General features: G+C 38.7%; 1 protein-coding gene across 1 annotated transcript in view; it reads right to left on the reverse strand.

The window, feature by feature from the left end:
• The window catches only part of SLC49A4 (solute carrier family 49 member 4), a 65,488-nt gene that overhangs the window by 31,148 nt on the left and 13,701 nt on the right, over positions 1-20,639 (reverse strand). The window contains exons 2-3 of the mRNA XM_038141858.1: positions 13,886-13,979; positions 965-1,227 (exon numbers count right to left, since the gene is read on the reverse strand). Of these exons, the coding sequence (XP_037997786.1) occupies positions 965-1,227; positions 13,886-13,979 (357 nt within the window). The remainder of the gene's footprint in view (positions 1-964; positions 1,228-13,885; positions 13,980-20,639) is intronic.

Genomic DNA, 20,639 nt, shown 5'->3' on the forward strand with positions numbered 1-20,639 from the left:
ACACTTTCTTTAAAACAAACATTAAAATGGCCCTCACCCAACAGGAATATTAACTTGACAAATTTCCATAAGGACAACGTCCAGGAATAAATGATCACAAAAAGCTAACTCAATCCACTAAACCTCCACATAAACTACATATGTTAGGACTTCTGGAACACTTAGGACTAACTCCTGGCTGGATTTCAGAGGATGCAATTATAAGAGGGAAAAACCCCTATCAGATGTGCAACTCTTAATGCTGTACCAATTTATATGCACTAAAAATTAGAATGTAGACACTTAACCACTTAACCAATTCTGTTTCCTTAAAGTTTGCTGCTAATTTTTGTATGTGACAGGAAGAGGAATAGAAGCCATTGTAATAAAAAGAGTAAGGATATAAAATCCAAGTTCTATCAGGTGAATTTTATATCAGTGATTTTTTCCACTAAACTGTTGTCACTTCATTGAAATTGCTCACCAGTAAGAATTACGTGGTTTTAGCTAAAAACAAAATCTATTGTGTTTTAATTTCAGTGTTTCTGATTCTGTAGATTCTGAAATACTAATTATCTAATCACATTTGAAAGGCACATGCAGGTCATAAATTAAGGCTCAGTTAATGCAGAATAGAATTTCATGCTAAAGGACTATTGAATTTCAATCCTTACAGAAACAGTAGAAGAAACCCAACTTGTCACGGAAACGTATTTTTAATGAAAATTCAATAAGCAAAAGCCAGTTCCGAAGCTCAGGGAAACTCCAAGAAGACATTTCTCCCAAGATCAGCCGATACAAACAACCGAGCTACTTCTTTTCAAGTCAGCCTGCACAAAAGGCTATTAAAAAAATGAATCCTCCTGACTTATCTCAGAGCCTAGACCCTGTGCAAAGCAGCCACTAGAGGGTAGCGCTTCTCAAGCACCAAGCGCGCAGGGGAGCGGGAGCATTCGGTGGGTTTAGGCGCTGCGGCTGCCCGCACCTGCATAGAGCACGGCCTCGATGCGGTCCTTGATGTGCTGCGTGTTGCTGGGCGCCGCCAGCTGAGCCGTGCCGTTCGGAGGCGGCACCACCAGCGGCCCCACCAGGAAGGCGGCGGCCGAGCCCAGGTAGTTGAGCAGCGAGGCGATGGCCGTGGCCGTGGCGCGCTCGTCCGGGGAGAACCAGGTGGTGGAAAGGAAGGGCGCGGCGTTCATCACCGTGGGGCCCGCCAGCCCGTTCAGCAGCTGCCCGCCGTGGATCAGCCTGCAAGACACAACACAGCGCGGCAAACGGGTGAGAACCGCTCGCTGGCTTGCGGTAATTAAAAAGAAACGTGAGGGACCGAGCGCCGGAGATGGAGCTGCTGCACAAAGAAATGAAAGCCCCGTGCAAAAGAAGGGTATTCTACACGCCAAAAGAAGGCCGAATTAGATTGATTTAAAGAATCCAGAGCTACTCTGATCTCATTACCTCGCATAAAAGGAAAAGCAAATGTTCTCTTCAAAGCAGAAAAGGGAATAAAAGAGACTTTCTTTGCGGCAAAAAGGTATCGTGACAGGATATAAAAGTAGAAAAGGGGTAGTAGCAGAAAAGCTTTAAATTACAAATGTTGTAAACGTGACCCTCCTGCCTGCATAAATCCCAACCGAAGATTTAAATTAGTTATGGCAAATCCTAAATTGAAACACTTCAGCAAAATACTCTGCATATTTTTTCACTGCATTATTTATTTTTATTTACACACTCAGATGAGCTCTGTGTGCCTGCAGATGAGAAGGCTGGGCTGTTAGGGTTTCCAAGAGAGTCGTCTTCTCCAGCAATCTGGCCATTCTCGACATACTGCTGAAACAGCCAAGTAAACCCAGATTCTTCTCGTTTTTCACACTCATTGGGATTTAACAGATAAGGCTGGTGACAGAACAGAGATAGTACTTCCAAGCAGTGAAGTCTCTGCAAAGTTTGGCTTAATATTAGTACAGTGAACAAATACAGAAAGGACTTTTTGAAGGCTCTCCTACATGCGGGAATTCAGTCAGAAATCTTCCACTTTGACTTCTCCAAAAAGTAATCAGCCATAGAATGCAAAACTATTTCAGAATTTTATATAAAAACTTCATGTCTAAAAAACAGCTAGAGAGTCACATGAGATATTGCAACCCTCCAAAGTAAATCTATTCATTGTGCAATAAAGTGGTGGCAGATGACATTTTCAAATGGGTGGCGTTTTTCTAACCATAGCAGGAACTCAGTGTTATTGCTGCAAGACTTGAGTTGTGAGACATAAAAAGCTACGGCTTGAAAATGGGGAAACATAACCCAGCATTTAGGCAGTGTTTCAAGCCACAAATGGCTGAATAATATACAGTGTAGCAGGAGTTTTTTAAAGCACACAAAGGAACACAATATGCAAAAGAAATGCCTACAGAATCTTTATGGAATTAGTAAGATCGATTGCAATAGAAAGGAATAGATGCTACTGATTCTCAGTGGATTGGAAATTAACTTTTTAAACAAAATCTATAAAAAGTATACCAAAAAAAGAAGCACTATTATATATCATCTGAAGGAGACTCTTTCTTAGCTGGGACAGAAATAATATCCACTCTTACTTATAAGCAATTCACTGGTTTTGGAGGTTTTTTTAATCCTCACACAGAAATGACAGATTTCATTACTGGTGTGGATGATATGCCTCAGATGGACATCACCAAGGCACGGTCAAGCCTTGTCAATGCTTGTTAAACTGTCACACACGCTAAACCAAAATGGAATAGTTTCAAATAAAGAAAAAGTACTATATAAACAATGCTCTGGTATTTTTCCCGAGGACACATTACATCAATCCCCTATGGCAGCTCTCCAGTGTACTTGGGACAAACCAAGGTATCCTTGTGCACTTTGGTATTTTCCTTCTATCTCAGTGCAGTTATTCTCAAACTTCTAAAATGTTCCAGGGTATTTGCAGAGCTACGGCACATCCCCAGAAATAACTGCATTTCAGTAGCAAGTGAAGTAACTACTGCAACATATAATGATTTTATTTTAGTGTTTCCTCCTGCTCCAAAGTGAATGTAATGCTTAAATTATGTTCTCGTTACTGTATATTTGGAAAACTGTGTCACCAGAAAATAACCTTTATAGCTTTAGGTGTACTACCACTTCTGTTCACTGACACCACTCTGGTATTACTGTTTTAATTCAAATATGCCTCCTCTGTAGTCATCCTAAAGGCACATAAAACTCAGTAAAAGCAGAAAAGAGTACAATAATTCTGCAGCATCTGTGGTCATGTAGGCACTTCATCTGACAGAAGAAGAAGTTTTGTAAAAAAAAACCCTAAATAAACCATCAAACAAAAGCCCCCAATTTATATATTGTGAAGATTACACACACTTATTCTCACCACTTCAGATTTAGATTATGTCTATCAAACTCCATCATCTGAATAAAGCTCTATAACCAATCTTATACTCTAAGGGAGCAACAAATGTTAATTTTACTTTGCAACTTAATCCAGAATTTTAATTCTATATTAGCTTTTTGTCTTTGTTGGTTTGGGTTTGTTGGGTTTTTTTCCACAGGGTGAGCCAATTTTGCCTCTCTCAAGGTGTCTTGTGTTGGTGTTTTCCTGGCTGCTCTCTCTCCAGCCTTGTCCTGCCTGGTGTGATCTGTTCGCACGATTTGTGTTTCTGGCATTTACCAAGCCTCACATTATCATCCAGGGTAGAACATCTCTTATCTTCATATTGTTTAATTTCTCAAGTCCAACATATTTGAGTTAATAAACACTATTTTCAGACTAAATTGCCATCAATATACAGTCTACTACCTCAAATATCTCTGCATATGATAACAGCTTAAACCCTATTTTATCTCTTTTTCAATACTGACTTGAATTAAGCTACTTTTTCCTGAGAAAAAGATTATTTGCATGGTTCTTCTGCACATCCTTAACTCATTTCCCCAGAGAGGCAGGGATGAGAGATTCCAAATGCAATTCAGAGCATTTACTAAGCTGCTGCTCAGGGAGATGTATGTAGCAGCTGCTCCACCTGACAGAGAAATATGAACATAACAGTATTGGTGGCTTTTTGCTGTTTGTTACAACATCTTATCAGCACTGCACTAGATTTTCGTCTCACAGCCTGTGAGTCTCCTCTCGTACACCATCAGTGCTAAAAATTGCTCCAAGTCCAAGAGAAGTTTGTTTCTGTTATCCCCTGATTTTCTTTTTGTTTCTGCTACTGAAAAAGTGCAAAGAGGAATTGCCTTTTCCCCATCACTATTCCAATTTCATTCTGCACAACAAGTTTTCTCTTTCCTGAGGAAAGGGATGAAAAGATAACTTTAGCTCAGGGTCTTACCCAGATGGAAAAACATTTTTTAGTCTCATTGCACTATCAAGTGTAATGTTCATCTGTTATATTCCCAATGCTGTTTTCAGATGTGTTATTTATCCAATCATAATTTAATTATTTTCATGTATCAAAAAGTAGAAAGCTATTGAGGTCAAATGACAGAAAATAACACGAGCAGAAGGCTTTTTAATCACAATCATGAAAGAGAAAATTGGAAAAAAGTTACACCAGAAATTCATTCTCGACTTACAAAATAACTGATGACTGTAGCTTACAGCAAAATTGGGGGAGTAAACATCTATCTAAAATATTGTGTTTCTAAGTGTCTCAGTGACCAGGTCAGGACTCATTTTGATATGTCAAGGTTTTTGCACGTCTGACCTCCCTGCTAATGAATTTATGTGCTCTGCCCAACTTGTAATTTGCAATTGAATGTGAGCCCTTTATGAGCCCTTTTAAAGAAAAAAAAATATATTTGAGGATTGATGGTAAATGGTAGTGTGAAATACCACATGGCAGAGCATCACAGTAATGAGTAATTACATATTTACATTATGTATCTATCTAAGAAAATACACGTATGGACACACACACACACACTTTTGCACAAAATAAAGATCACTTCTGTTCCTAAACTGGCCTCTGAACTGCAAAAATATAGTACAAGGGACAGTTCAAATACAGCAAATAGAAATTAGAGAAGAAAAACTCTTACTGTACTATACTGTCAGCTCTTTCCCAATTTTTTTTATCAAGTCACATTATAAATAACTTTAATTATGCAGTTTTCACCACTTCCCTGAGAAGACTTGATACTAGTATCAGGAACTGACCTGGTTGGACCTGCCTTGCTCACTTCTTGCAGTCACTGTTGAAATATCCTAACAGGCAGCAACAAAGAAAACCATGTGAGGCTATAAATGCTGGAATTACAATATAACTGAGCAAACTGGGTATGAAAAAAGTGAGATTACACTGGAAAAAGGTTCTAGTGACTGATGATAATACCATACAGTTAAGATGGGAAAGCACTTCCATTTACAGGCAGCTTTATTTTTCTTTTTCTCCTTGTACAAGCTGAAACTTTGCATGCATGGTCACAGTCACATCAGGTACTGGATTTGTTAAGCTATTTAAAAGCTGTGTGTTACATAAGTGGTTTTTCTAGGTAAAAAATTCAGACATTTAGTGTTCCTACCACTGTGTGTCTAATGCCTGGACTTAGGAGAATTTTAAATGAAAGAAAATCTCATTCGTTTCTGTTCTCAGATGGGGAAAAAAGGCAACACTGGAAGGAGAGCTACTTACTCAAAAATTACTTTTGATACAATGGATTTAAAACCCACAACACTAAAATAAGTATCCAAAGTTCAGTTCTAAGGTATGTTATGTAACATTTTTCTGGGAAGGCTAAGACTGTAGAAGTTGGATCAGTATTTTAACTGATTTCACAGTGGAAAAAGCATTTTCACCTTTTCTTTGGCAGACAACACCGTGAAGAGCAGGGCTGCCAACTCCAGGGTGTTGCTCTGACTCTCTACACAAAATGACCCCAGCCCAACTGGAAAATTCAGTTCCTTTGCATCTTAGGAGGAGGCAGAGTTCATTTCAAGAGCCCTGAGAAGAGGAGATTCTGGTGGAGGCTTTGTTTATGAAACATCTACCATGCTTTTCCCACTCACTGCCATGAGAATAGACCACTTAGACACTTTTGAAACTTCTATGCAAATACAACAAAAATAAACTGCAATTCAGTTTGGGCACTGTTGGGCAAAATGTGAGGAGCAATGAAGTCACAGAGAGTGCTTATTCTGCAGGAAGACAGGGCTACAATGTGTCAGTTACTATGGAAAAGGTTAGTACATGAACTGCTGATCCTAACAATTAAAGCAAAAAGTAATTCTGGATAAAGAAGTTGATGTTTTATAGAAATGGATGGCTAATATTTCTTTCACATGCCTGACAATTTCATTCACTGAAACAAGTGGATTGTTCAGCTCCTGCTAATTTGGAAGACAAATAGGTTTATGTAGTGATTAGCTCATTGTGGGAGCTCCTGGAACCAAATTAAAGAGACCCTTCCACTGGAGGACTTCAGAGAACTTTTTGAAGTGTTACTGAACTTAGTGTTACTACATGGCAACAAAGCAAACAAATACCTCCTACTCTAGAGTGTCTGTACTGGTGTGTCATGCAAACTGCTTGCCCAGAAAAAGGCACATGAAAAGCCATGGACTTACCCACATTATGTATTAGAAGACTGATTATACCTCAGAGGAAACCAACATTAGTTTTGTCAAGAACCACTGCTGATTTTTCACAATCAAGCTACTAGAAGTGGACAGAGCTTTTCCTTTGAACTCACAAAAATAAATATAACAAAAGAGCCTCCTAGTAAGGGGAACTTTTTCAGGGACTTTTAGGGCAAAGAGAATTAGGGAGGTCAAATTCATGCTTTACTGCAATTCACTGCTACAGAGTATGGCAAATGCAAATGATGTTTTGTTTATACCCCAAAGAGAGAACAGCAAGGCTCTGTGTCTGGAAAAAGACTGGAAAGAAAAATACCTCTGGGTAAAGCAATGAATTCATCTATTAAAAATAACATTCTATAGATGAATTTCATGGAAATGCACTTCCTTTCGATATTTTCATTAAATGATATATTTATACTACAAAAGCTTTCTGCCTTCTGGATATTCATGGATTGAGGCCATTAGCATTTTTAGCTTTTTTTTGATTCATGCGACCATTGATATGTGGAATAATTTAAAGCTGTTTTTCCCTCATCAGTAAGAAATATTATTACAAGCAGAAAGCCTGAGTCATTGTTTGGTACATTATCTCCAGAAATAGAATGAAAAAGAAAAGAGAAAAACTTAGAAATGCACATTTAGCCATTTTCATCAGGAATTAGGCTCATGTTCCACCCCTGTATGAACCATGGCCTCAGCACAGTCAGTCGGACTATCATGGCAGTGGACTTGGAAGGGACCACAGCATCTCCATCCCAGGCATCCCAGCCTCATGTCTCTTTTCCCACACTTAAAGAAAATAGCAAACACATTTACAATGCTCTGAAAGCTAGTGAGTTTTGGGATTAAATTTAAAGGATTGGAAAACCAGAGTTACTCCAAAACTTATTACTGAAAGCCTGCCGAGAGAGACAAGTATTTGCAAGGAGAGGAAGCAGCAATCTCAGGCAAAGAGCCTGAGGTGTCCATCACACATCCTGACAGAGGAAAGGGATGAGGTGGGTGTACAGTGAGACCCCCTGGCACTGTGGTGACAAATTCCCTTGCATCCTCACACTGTTATTGTGCAGCCATCACACCTGTCACACACCTGTGGGGGGTGGTTCTTCACTTTATCCTGGTTTGAAAGATAAGGGCACATAAAGTCAAAGCTGAGGGGCTTTTTCATTAAGTTCTCTTTTCTTGTTTTTCTTTTAAAACTAACCAACTCCACAAACCCATTACTAAAAGAAGAAATATTTAAAGCAACACTAATAGAGGACATGCTCATCAAATACAAACAGACCCAAAGTACACAACATTGTAAACACAAAGTAGGCAATTACATTATGGGCTAATGAGGCAAAACATACTGAAAAAAATTATCAGGGAAGTGCACAGGACTGGCTGCTATTTGGGCTGCTGTGGGAGAAAGCTGATTAAGATTACTTAGTAAAAAAGAGGTCCTAAGTAGGATTTTTTAGTAAAAGAGTAGGAGTGTACAGGAGATGCAGCAAATTAAGGAATGGGATAAACAAGACCTATTTAATATTCCTGAATAATTCTTCTTCAGCAAGTGAAAGAGCAAGAGGGTGTTTTGATTATAATGCAGCAACTTCAATATAAATTCAATTAATATGAATTCTTTAAGGACAGAAATTAGCCACCATAATATGAGTCACAAACTGAGGCAAGGAGCTCAGTATGATTAAAAAAATTAAAAGCGTTCTACAGTTAAGGATACCACCTGCCATTATATGAGATGAAGCTAAATATCCCACAGAGAATATAAATTCTCTTCCCTTCCAGAACAGGCTTGCACTGAGGCTTTGTAGAAGTGCTGCCCACTGAATACTGCTGCAATACCAAGCCCTTTCTGGGTTTCTTTACATGTACTCCAAGAATTTACAGAGGGTCTGTAAATTGCTAATTCAGCAGGCACACTGGTTGCAGGTGGATGACACCCACAGTGCCATGGCCAAAGTCCAGGACAGGAGCAAAAGGAAAAGAGCATTTATGAGCAGAGCTGTCAAGTCATCTCCTTTTTCCACTAGGGCTGATCCAGCTGAAGGAGAAGCCAATTTGGCTGCTCCCCTGGCTGATCAGGAGCTGCTGGTGCCTCACAGGACACGTGGCCCGAGCAGTGGCAGGCGGGACCACTGGGCAGCCAGAGGGACATTAAATCACCCCCCACTACCATCAACAAATAAGCAAAGCCAGAAAAAGTCATAGCCACTTAAGAACACAGGACCTCTAATCTAAAACAAATGCTTTGGAACAGAGGTTAAAAAATAAACCCTGTGTACAAGATAAAGCTGGTGGAAGTAATAAAAACAAGATAAACTGTTACATTACAGAGGCATAAAAAATAAGTATCCCCCATGTGAAGCTACTCATGAATGACCTGTTTCCTTTTCTCCCCACTTTCCTATTTTTCTGATGCCACGGATTAATCCAGCTCAGCCTTCCCCTAGCACTGCAGCACAAATCAGCACCAAAAGCACCAGGCAAGTGCTCAGTTTTAATGTTTTTCCCCTCTGCTTGCTGAGCTACAGCACACAAACAGGTATGTTTATTCATCTTTCTACTCCCAGACCCTCACTTTAGATTAAATCCTTTTTTCATTTCTCTTCCCCAGTGAAGTAGGGAGCACAAAACACTCGGCACACTCTGTCTTTATTCCTTACAGGCTGATTTGTCTACCTTCCTCTCCTAACAGGCTCTTCTCATTCCCTAGAACACTTTAATTCCTCTTCTCCACAGATGCTCCAATTTGGATTGTTTGGGGTTTTTTGAGCACAGAAGTGTGTTCAGTATTACCAAAAGCACCTATATAATACATCTTTCATTTACTGAAATAACCTCTTCTAAGATGCTTCTTTGCATTTTTCATGCATAAGAACGGTGACTTATGGCAGCCTTAGGATCAGAAAAGACAAATAATTAGATTATCCCATTAATTCTTTAGGCTTTAAGCAACAGAAAAGGGGAAAATGTGGAATTATTATAGAGTAAGTCTAATAAGAGTAAAATTCAAACTAGGTTGCAACTAGCTAACAGAACCAAAATGTACCAAAGATGCGCAAAGAGTGAATCTTCAAATGTAGTAAAGAGTTCACAACAATATATCTAAGAGTAAATATTCAAAATCCTAGGAACTGTTAATATCTTAATGAGATCTACCAGCTATTGGTGTGTCTCCCATAAATGACTGTGTAAACAACCACTCTGTTTCCACTGTAATTCTCTGTGCTTTTTGCTGGATTCCCAACAAACATTTTAATGGTACGTACTGCTAAGGAGCATCCTCTCACTGCCATGATTCAAGGTCCTCAATAACTGCTCCTCTGTTGTGAAATCTAATGTGAAGGACAAACACTACCAGCCCACAGCATAAGAACTTCTAATAAATTGCTTAATTAATGTGTTCAATACAAATGACAAATTATGTTACATCCTTTACTTCCATGTCTTTAATTATCCTGCCTTTCAAAACATTTTAAGAAGTCTTACATCACACAATCAGTCTTAAAAGCCAAAGTTTTATGGCTGTGGGCTGACTTCTTAATTTTATTTCCTTCTTTTACACATTTCAGCTCATATAGCTTTTTGCCTAGATTTAAGACCTAAGATGTATGTAAATCTATTCCTAAACACAGAAGACAAGGTAAATATAAAGTGCTATGGGGAGGAGAAAAAACAACTCTGATTTAGTCTATAAAGAAATGGCCTCCCAGTAATGTTAATGTTCAGGATAAAATAATCAAATCCTAAAAGAGTGCAATGAAAATATTTACTCAGTGACAAGCAGGTGTCAGAAAGGAAAGGACTGGAAAAAATGCAGGTAAAAAAGGATTAGTGATGTTCTGGTAACCTCCAGGGAAGGGAAGAAGATTCAGGAAAGGTACAATTTGGTAACATCTTTTTTTCCTTTATGTTCTATATAATGTATATTAACTGTAAACTGAATAAACAGGTGTGGCCAATTAAGTTTTCATAACATTTAAAAAGGAATAATAAAATTGGGGTCAAATTTACTGTCATATATCTGGCACATTTGACAAACCCAGAAGCACATGGTACATAAGAAAAATTCTTTTTAACGTCCTTGTATGGCAGACTCATTAACCTCATAGGTTACTGGGCTGGGGAGGGAAACAGGTAAAAGCATATGTGTACATGAGAGGGACTTTATTAGTCCGTGTAAAGGATGGATCCTCCATGTGACATACAAGTTCACACTTCAACATTTTCACCATGTACTCCCACTTTGCCTGCACTGAATTTATGCAGTTCTGGCATGGATTTCCAGTACAATTTTAGGTCACACAAAAACCTGTGTGGCAGAGAACAAAAATTCGCCACAGAAAATTCACAGCTGCTTCAAGAGACACAATGAAATGTGCAACTTGAATTTTCCCTCATATGCATAGGCATCCAATGTACTGAAAAAAGAGGTTAAGGTCCGTGTTTAAAACACAGCTTGGAGGACTGGGCATGGTCTTAGTCTGATATTACACACTACAACCAAAAGACTAATTATGGACTAGAAAGAGGATTAAGAATACACTTGGATATTACAGGTCTACTTGAGATAAGGAGCATAAAGCAGCCAGGATTAAATGCCAGTCTTAACAGTGATTTCCTTATGTCTATGACTGCTCTGATAGGTGGTGGGCTTTAGTAACTCTCCTCAGTGTTAATCACAAGAGCTTAAGGAGCAGAGACTGCTACAAAGCACAAAAACCCCAATCTAAGCCTTACAAACCTCATGAAGATTCTTAACATTTTATGTACATTAACTCAGACAGAATTGTCCCATGGAAATCTTCAGCATATTCCCACAGATTACTCTCAGGCTGAAGGAATACACTACAAAACACACAAAAGCATTTCAAGGAATTCCAGTTACACTGGCTTCTGAAACGCTTCCAATTAGCTTGCAAGTGATCTTGTCCCTCTGACAGGCTCCGTAACATTCAAATTATTGTATTAACCCACATACACATTCAGAATAATTGCATAATTTGGTGCTCAGCCAGTTGTGGCTAATGCATCAAGTTATGATGCTCATCTCAAAAAAAATATTATTTTATTTAGTATCACACTTGAAAGAATGGATGAAAACTGGCTTTAAGCCTTAACCCACAAAACAATGGAAGTTACACAGTATAGCATCACACGGTCTGTACCATTATTGACAAAGTCTCAAGAAACTTCACTGAAAACCATTCTTTTGCTTCCCACAGTTGGCCATAATTAATTCTTGGTAGATTTTTTTAAATCAAACTGTGTAAAAGATCAAGCTACTTCCTCATGTAGATCTACAGTTCTGGCAAATTTCTTTTTTTGGGAGTAGGATAAGTAGAAAAATTTATCAGTTTCAGCTGAAAATGATACATATTTTCACAGTATGAATATATGAAATTATTAACCTTTTCCATCAGTATTCTGTTCATACTCTTTTTCCCCCTATATAGTTTTCAATAAATTTTGACATCACATTTTATACATCTCACTCATCAGACTCTATGAGTCCAAAGCCTTTCTTTGTTCCTTGAATGTTTCTCCTTAGTTATGTATTTCATTGCTTTCCTAGGCCTGCTTTCTGCAGCTACCCTGGAAAACCTTATTTAAAGGTGGAAACTCTCATTCCCACTCCCCAGATGATGCCTCACATCCAAATCTCACCTGGGAATTTTCATCTTCTCATTTATAGTCTTCATGCTTGTTTTGGTAAAGCCTAGGGCAGCACATGTCTTCTGGCATACATCAGAAATGAAAAGCTACATAAAACACCACATTTCATTGCATTTAAGCCACGTGTCCCATTTAAAAGCTATTGGTATTTAACCCAAGACTGATGAGAATGAACAAACTGAATGTCGAGCACCCCTTGACACTTTAAGAAAATGAAAACCAAGGGTAAAATACGGACAGCTCTTCCTGGCCACCCAAACAGTACATTTTCCTCAAAAGGGTTACTGTGAAGTGTAGCACAACATGGTTAGTTCAGCCTGCCCTGATTACAGAGTCCCTGAAGACCCTGTCAAAATGGGCAACACTAGGCAACCAACACATCAGGAGCAACTTGAGTGCTTCCCTATATGCTCACTAAGCACCTAAGAACTGAAATTGCATCCCCCCACTTAACACTCTGCTCTTAGTTTACTTACCAGGGCTAGTTTTACAATTCATATGTTTTTTACATTCTCAGTTCTCTCTCTGAACCTCCTTCTTTGCTTTATCCATGGTACCCAGTCATCACCTTTCAACTTCACACCAAACATTTTCTTTCTCAGCTTAAAAGGTGCCCAAGCTGATTTTCAGGTTAAACAATACTAAGGGGGAAAAAAAACCAACCAAAAACCAAAAACCAAATCAAAAAAACCCCAAACCCAAATAACTTGCTGAAGTAATACCAAGACTGCATGGCAGAATTCAAACTTACTAGACTTCAAGGGGAAAAAACCCAACCCACATAAAACATTTTATTTGTAAGATCTTTCCTTGGTGTTTACATATTATGCAAGCCTAACTAGCAAAGAACCAGTGCTGCTGCTTTTTCAAAGTAGCAGGAAAGAGTAGTAATGCCTGCATATTCCCACCTCCTTCACACTGAGAGGCAAAAGAAAGTTAAGTGAACAAGTGATCCATGTTCCCTGGCTGTACAAAACGAGCAGTGCTGCTGTACTTACTGATGATTCCTAGATTCAGGATACGTTGATGGAATAATTAAATTGTTTGGTTTGTGGGGTTTTCAGGAAGGAATCTGTTCCTATCACAAATTCATAAAGGGCATGTGTACAGCAGAAAATCCCTTCACTGCAGAAAAAGTACAAGGCTACTTTGAAACATGGACTGGAAGAGACTACATGAAAAAAGCCATTTTGCACAAATTCGTCTGTCTCACGGCATGATGCCATACGTTCACTATGAGAAAATGAACTAATTATTTAACATTTGAATACAAACTACTTATTTTTGGGGGTTGAGTCATGGCTCCCTGTGTGATCTTGGGCCAGTTTCTGAACCTCGTCTAGTTCCTTATTTGCAAAGCAGATTAATATTAGTTATACAGGATGGGGTGAGATTAAATTAACTCACGCTTGTAAAGGGTTTTCTGATCTTCAGATACTATGGAGAAGAAGGACTAGAAAAATCCATTTAAGAAGCAAAAGAAGCATGTAAATCCATGGCCACACAACAAACATTTGGTATATCAACTTTATACAGAAAATTTGTACTAACATTTCTCTGTAGTAGCAGTAAAAATTATATTAGCAGAAAGAATAAAATACGTGTATTAAAAATAATTAATTCACTTACTTTTTCCTAATTTCTAGGTCTGAAACTGGAACACATCTCAGGCCAGCTCCCAATACCATGAGGGATGATGTTAGTAACACTGTTACCCTCAGACCTAGGATGAAAAAATAACAGTATTTTACAAGTTAAATCAGTAAGGTTGAAAAAGAAACATTACTTAAACATATATATTTTTTATATTTACATGCAGTTTCACAGAAATAACACATGTTTCTTTCAAATCATAAGCTCTTTGGTGCTGATAGAAATTCCAGACACATTTTGAAATCCTGAGTTATTTTCTACACTTACACTCCAGAATTACAAAAGCTTATTCTTGGCATAGTAAGGTACAGGAGTGTATCCAAAATCTTTACAGACATTCTTGAAAGTGAAAAGTAATAATGAAAGTATCATCAAAATGTACAATATTCCCTTTGGAATTAGAGGCATTGGGGAACATGCTCTGCTGTGTTATCTGAAATCTAGGCAGACGCAAAGAAAAATCTGGACTTGTTCATTCTTCTCCAACCACTTAACGAGCACAGACACAGCACTGTTATTGTTTTCTTTCATAACGCAGATATGCATTTCATCCCAAAGAAACAACCATTTATTCAGGGAAAAAAAGTGAGAGTATTTTTGCAGTCCTTGCAATTAGGGCAGATTTTTGCTGCTCTCAGCTCCAATTGTCAGAGGTTGTAAATATCATACATTAGAAAAAAGCCACAATTGACTGATTCCTTGAATATGTTTTTTCCCTCATGCGATTTTCAACTGAGAAGTGCTTAGATTAGAAACAACCTTATCTTCATGCTGCAATTCCTTTTGCCAGCAGTTTGTTTGCTGCTGTTAAGGTGTTTCCAGCAGCAGCAGAGAACAGTGACAGCTAAGGGGCTTAAGCTCCAGAATCTTGCAAAACATCAACATCATAAATACTCACAATTAAAAAACACAGAAAAAGTCTGCATCTGTGAAGTTGTAAATTTTGAAATAATTTCACAGCAGCAAATAGAAAATAAAGGGCTTCCATGATCTTAGTAGAATATAATAAAAATTATTAATGATGACAAACATGCAATACCTCTAACATTTAGGCAAAACTAGTAATTACCCAAAATAGATGGTAAAAGAACCTGTCCTATGATAAGTCACCTGTCAAACAAACTACTTTGATTCTTTCTAAAGCTGCCTATCTTCAGAGGAGTGTTCCCTCTGTTAGTGACTCCTGTAATCAGTACAATTCAAGCAATAGTTGCATTAAATATTTTGTCTCCATGTATTTTACTAAAATGTGATTTTACTGGGTGAGACATAATTTTGCTCATATTGTGACAGTTCTTGATGAACCTCACTCATGGGTATTGCAGCTCCTGGTGCTGGACACTGCACAAACCAAACCTAAGATAAGTTTCTCTATGAACCAGCGTAAGTAGCCCAAGACAACCCAAGTCAGCAAGTTAAGTTGCAGCTTTTCTGAAACGGAAGTGAGACTTCCTTTGGTAAGGCCCAGTCATTAACACAAGGAATGCCAGCTGCAGTGACGTGACTCCCAAGGACACTTCACATCCCTGATGCCCTGAAGAAGTATCATCAACCAAAAATATTTCTTTCCTGGTAGGATTTCCCAATGCCTTCCCCAGCTTAGTTGCTTGACTGCGCTCAACCAGCAAATGCTGCTGTTAAACTGGTTTTTCAAGTGTGTTCAGAGAGCCCTAAATAAATGCCCCTTTAATATGGCTATTCAAAACCTTCATGTTCCTGTGTTTGCTAGGCCACCACAAGTCTTCATGCAACATTTAACTCCACATTGCCATTCTGCCTGGGCTGTGCTGGGGCAATTGTGCATATCTGCACTGCATACATGATGCTCCTGCCTTTTCTTCTTGAAAATTTATCTTTGTTAGCACTGTTTTTGTATATAATGAAAATTTGTATGCAGCAAGGATTGGAATTTTATTGATGGGAAATTGAAATACAAATCTTTTATCTGAAAATCCTGAAGTTTTCCATTAGGAAACACTACTGAAATTTTTCAGGGAAGCTCTAGTAATGTACACACCACCTTATTTTCCATGTAAACTAGACTCTTCTTGAACTACATTTCACAAAACAAGGTGCATTCTGCCTTTCAAGAGACAAGGACAAGGACAGAATGGAGGGTGCTGCTCATGGGGCCCTGCTTGAAGGGCAAGCCAGGGGCAAGCCCAGGACACAGCTGTAAATGAGAAGCAGAAATGTAAATTTAAATAAAATAAAATTTAAACACACATAAAATGAGTGTTGCCATATAAAAACTCCTACTTGATTTCTAATTTTTAAGAAAATCCCTAAACCAAAATATATGCAAACCAAGAAAGTTTTAAATTAAATCTGTGCAAAAAAAAAATTCCTTAACAAAAACCTCAACATGCAGTTTGGTAAAAAATTAATTAGATGCTGAAGTTTGCCTCCAGCTTTAAATTCAGGCCTATCTTTAATGTCAACCTCATATGTCAGATAATTTTAAAGTAAAATTATCTATTAAAGCTTCACAATCATGTATGCCTGATCTCTTCATTCTTTGAAGTCCTGATCTTGAATACTACTTACTGTAAGGTATCCCTTTAAAATGTTTTTATTGTCCAGACTATTCTTTGCCCTTTTTTTCTGTTTCCACCTTAACATGTCAACAGACCCCTGAAAACTCCTTCAGTTAATGCTGCATGTTGAAAATGATGACACCAAAGTGAACAAAAGACTGTCAGACAAGCAGCATATCAGATATTTTCTTTGCGAATTACACAATATAGTTTTATCCTCTAAGCACCTCACCACGTTATTTTGCTTTACATTTTAACTCTTTTTCATCTTTGTCAGAAACCAGTAGTTTTATTTATTTCAGTATTTTTGTTTTGAATGCTGCAGTTGTTGTTACATTGAATTTGACATCTTGTATTACTCTAAAAGGTGCACCCCGGAGTGCTTAAGATAGCAACCATGCATCATGGGGACTATAAACCAAAGTAACCAACCAAGCTTGAAAAACAGCCTGTGAACCTTGCAGAAAATCATGTCTCTACTTTAAAAGTAGAGACATAATTTTTCTCAGTAATTCACTCAACCAAGAGATTTTGTGTAGCTGTAATTAACTTCATTAATTCTACCCTGAAAATGCAAGCAGTAATTGGAGGGAGGGAGGAGGGTACAGCTTCTTAAAATGCATCATTCAGTTTCTATCCCTTTCTATCAGAGGTTTCTGACACATGGCTGGAAGGGGAAGAAATTCCTTTAAACAAGATTTTCTGCCAGTGGGTGAAGTTTTGTGTTCTTTACACCTTGTCTCCTCAGCTGCTCCTTCCCATCCTCATCTTGCAGGAGGTTTTTGGGCCCCACAGGTGGCAGTGGCTCTTGAGCAAACTATGGCTTTGTTCAGAACAGCCAAACTTTACTGACAGCAACAGAAAAGTCCAAGCTAGCAGCAAAAATTGAGCGAGTAATAAAAAGGATGTTTTAATTATCATTTATGAGTGTAACAGTCGATATTGTTCAACTGTTTAACCCTCCTGTGGCTCATAACACCATCTGCTTTATGACTTCAGCAGTCAATGCTGCATGTGCTATTTAATATTTCTTTTTAAAACAACTGTCTCCAAACTCTGACCACTATTACAGATTTAACAAACTCTCAAGCCCCAATCCCCCACCACCCACAGCCCAACACAGAGCAGAAGCAGAACCCCACCATGCTGGAACGTGGGGGCAGCAGCTGCCAGTGGCACCCAGCTGCTCTTCAGCTCCCTCACAGCAACATCAAGCAAGAGCATCCAGGCCTCATGGGTGCTCATCCCCCACAACTCCTACAGCATGCTTTACTTTCAAGATGCTTTCCAAAATATATGAAAAGAAAATGCATTCCCCCACTCCCCACATTACTGACTCGTAACCCAATGAGTGAATTATTATGCCCAGTTTAATAAGAAACTCAGCAAACAATGCTGTTGTCCTCATTCCAACAATTTATACATTAGTTTGTCATTCACCAGGAGAATGTGATGAACTCATTCCTGAGCATTCCCCAGCTGAGCCCAGCACAGCAGCTCCCTCAGTTCCCCACTACTGCTACAGAGCACTGCAAGCAGCCTCTTCTAGCTCAGAGCAATCACACACATGGCACACACTGTTTGAGTTTGGTTTCCTCCCTACAATGAAGCATTCATCCCAGGGGAAATCCCCATAGGATGGGCAGAACAGACAAGTTTTCACCTTTCTCTTTTTTTTATTTTAAATAGAAGTTTGGCCAGAGGAAAGGTTGCTGGGTGCAGCCCTTCCCCTGGCATGGCAGCAGTGATTTCCCCCATACAGCTCACACACCCTGCTCTTAGACGCAGTAACATTTGAGGGGTTTCCTAACTTCCCCTGCAGATACTGAAATGAGTTCTCACAAACACCAAGTACAGCAAGGCTCTGAGTAGAAACATGTGACATCAGCCTCCTGCACTTTTTCAGAGTTTTTAAAGACCAGGCTAAAAGCGCAAATTGTTCCGACTGACACTGAACTGAGAGCATTTGCTTGACTTCCCCATCATTTTGACTAAAACATATCTAGCTAAGAGAATGTAAAAGTCTCTCTTGGTCCACACACACCAGGAAATTTAAAACTCACCAATTGCACTAGCTGTTTCAACAATTCACTGCTAAATTGTGTTTTTCCTCCCAATTTAAAGCAAATTCAAAGAAGTTCTTGTTTTGCCCTTCTTTACAAAACAAACCACAGTTCCTGCATGTTTCCTTCTATGAAATTAACCTATAAAAAACAACTTTTACATTTAGGTTCAGTAACTAAAATACTGAGCTCCAAGTCTTCCACAATTTTTCTCTGGATTGGAATTGTTTTCATGTCTTGTTTAAATGCCCTCCTTATTGCTCAAGCATTATTTTTAAATGGGTTTCTTTGCTGGATACCAGTTCTCTGTATCATATAATGGGTCTCCTTTTCTCCCTTCTTAATATAGCCCTATACATTTAGCTATAATTTTAAAAAGGCTTAATTAAACAGCTCGCTTTATCAGGGAATCCTGAAAGCACTGCACAAACATGCCATCCTCCAGAATTCTTTGGAATTTTAATGAAATTCTAGCAAAATTATACTAATAGCTGCAACATTTACTCTCATAACATCAATTATCTTTGCCATTATTAAAATACCAAAAAAATTTTCTTTCTACTAAACACAGTGAATAAAACTTGCATTGTGCCTGCTCTTTGCCAAATTGACTACAGCCATTTAAGGAGGATAAGTGGCAATCCTCTTTCAGAAGAGGCATCCTTGCATCAAGCAATACAATTTTCAAAAGAACTTTTTCATTGATGTAAAAATACTTCATAGCTGAGATGTGGTCCCAGCCTTTCTGCTAACACATGGAATAAACTTGAAAAGTCAGTATATTGGGCCTGCCTCAGATTCCACAAAGGCACTTGATTGCAGAGTGGCATAAATTGTGTTTGGAAACTCAATGGAAAATAAATACATTCTCAAGAATAGCATCAATAAAAATTGGGAACCAAATACAAACACTGCATGCAAGAGAGAACAACTACCAGGTCATATGTAGCTAATCCAAAATTACAGACCCACAGATAATTCTGAGGTGGAAGGGACCCACAAGGATTGGGTCCAACTCTTAGTGAATGGCCCATACAGTGACTGAGCCCAGCACCATTTACAGCATGCTTTAGTCCTAGCTTGATGGCCAAGATACCATTGGTGCTATTAATTGCTGCTTCTACCACTGGGTGCTGTTAAGCACAACCTGGACCTCCCTTTCTCTCCGAGTACTTGATGCTGATGCTTCTCATTGCCCCATTTCAAACCTGTGTTTTCAAAATAAACTGAAGCCAAATGCTTCCATTCATTTCTCTGGCTTTATGTGGCACTGCCAAGACAGCATCTCAATTTCAACTGGAAAGATTTAGGACCTGAGTACTTTTTTTTTTCTGATTGAAAATGAAGCTAACTCAATTTAAACATTCTGCAAGACAGGTGACAGCATCCTTCTGGCATCAAAATGTAAGAACCAAGCTCTATTATACAGAACCTGTCTGAAATAAATTAAACCCAGAGCTACATTTCAACCCTCAGTCTTATCTAGGGCACAAGAAGATCTTTTCCTGTACTAATCCACCACACAGTCCAGTTCCACCTTTCAGTGGAGGATTGCAGGGCAGATTCCACCTGACACTGCTTCAATTTCTGTCTGACATAAACAGTTGGCAGACTGAGATATTCATATGAAATATGTACTAGAAAGTTCTTGAAATGTAGACGTAGGAGGTAATGATCTTCAGAGGGGCAATTTCTCTTTATAGTATCTTACAGCTGTTGCAACAGAATCTGTCAGCAATTGCTGCCCAGTTAACAGCAAGGCTATCAGCAGGAGTTTGGCATTTCTATATAAATTGATTTACTTGCAAAACTTAAATCTGAGAAAGCAAACTCTGTACACGAACACAACAAGCTGAAGTAAAACAGTTCCTGTGATTTGGACAAACTTTCTCATCAGGGTTAAAATTTCAGTAGAGCCAAAATCCCAGAAGTGTCATCACCACTGATGGGGGGAACCCACAGGGAAGTCCCTACCAAATCAGGAAGACAGAGGGGTGCCAACAACCAGATCTGACCCAAAGACAAAGTAATCTCTGCTGCTTGCACTTGTTGGACAGACATAGAAAGGCTGTGTGCAAGTTGAAAGCATGAGGGCCAATGTCAGCTACACATGCTTTCTTTTTTCCAGTG

The sequence above is a fragment of the Motacilla alba genome, chromosome 7 (assembly GCF_015832195.1).
Source record: "Motacilla alba alba isolate MOTALB_02 chromosome 7, Motacilla_alba_V1.0_pri, whole genome shotgun sequence".
NCBI lineage: Eukaryota > Metazoa > Chordata > Aves > Passeriformes > Motacillidae > Motacilla > Motacilla alba.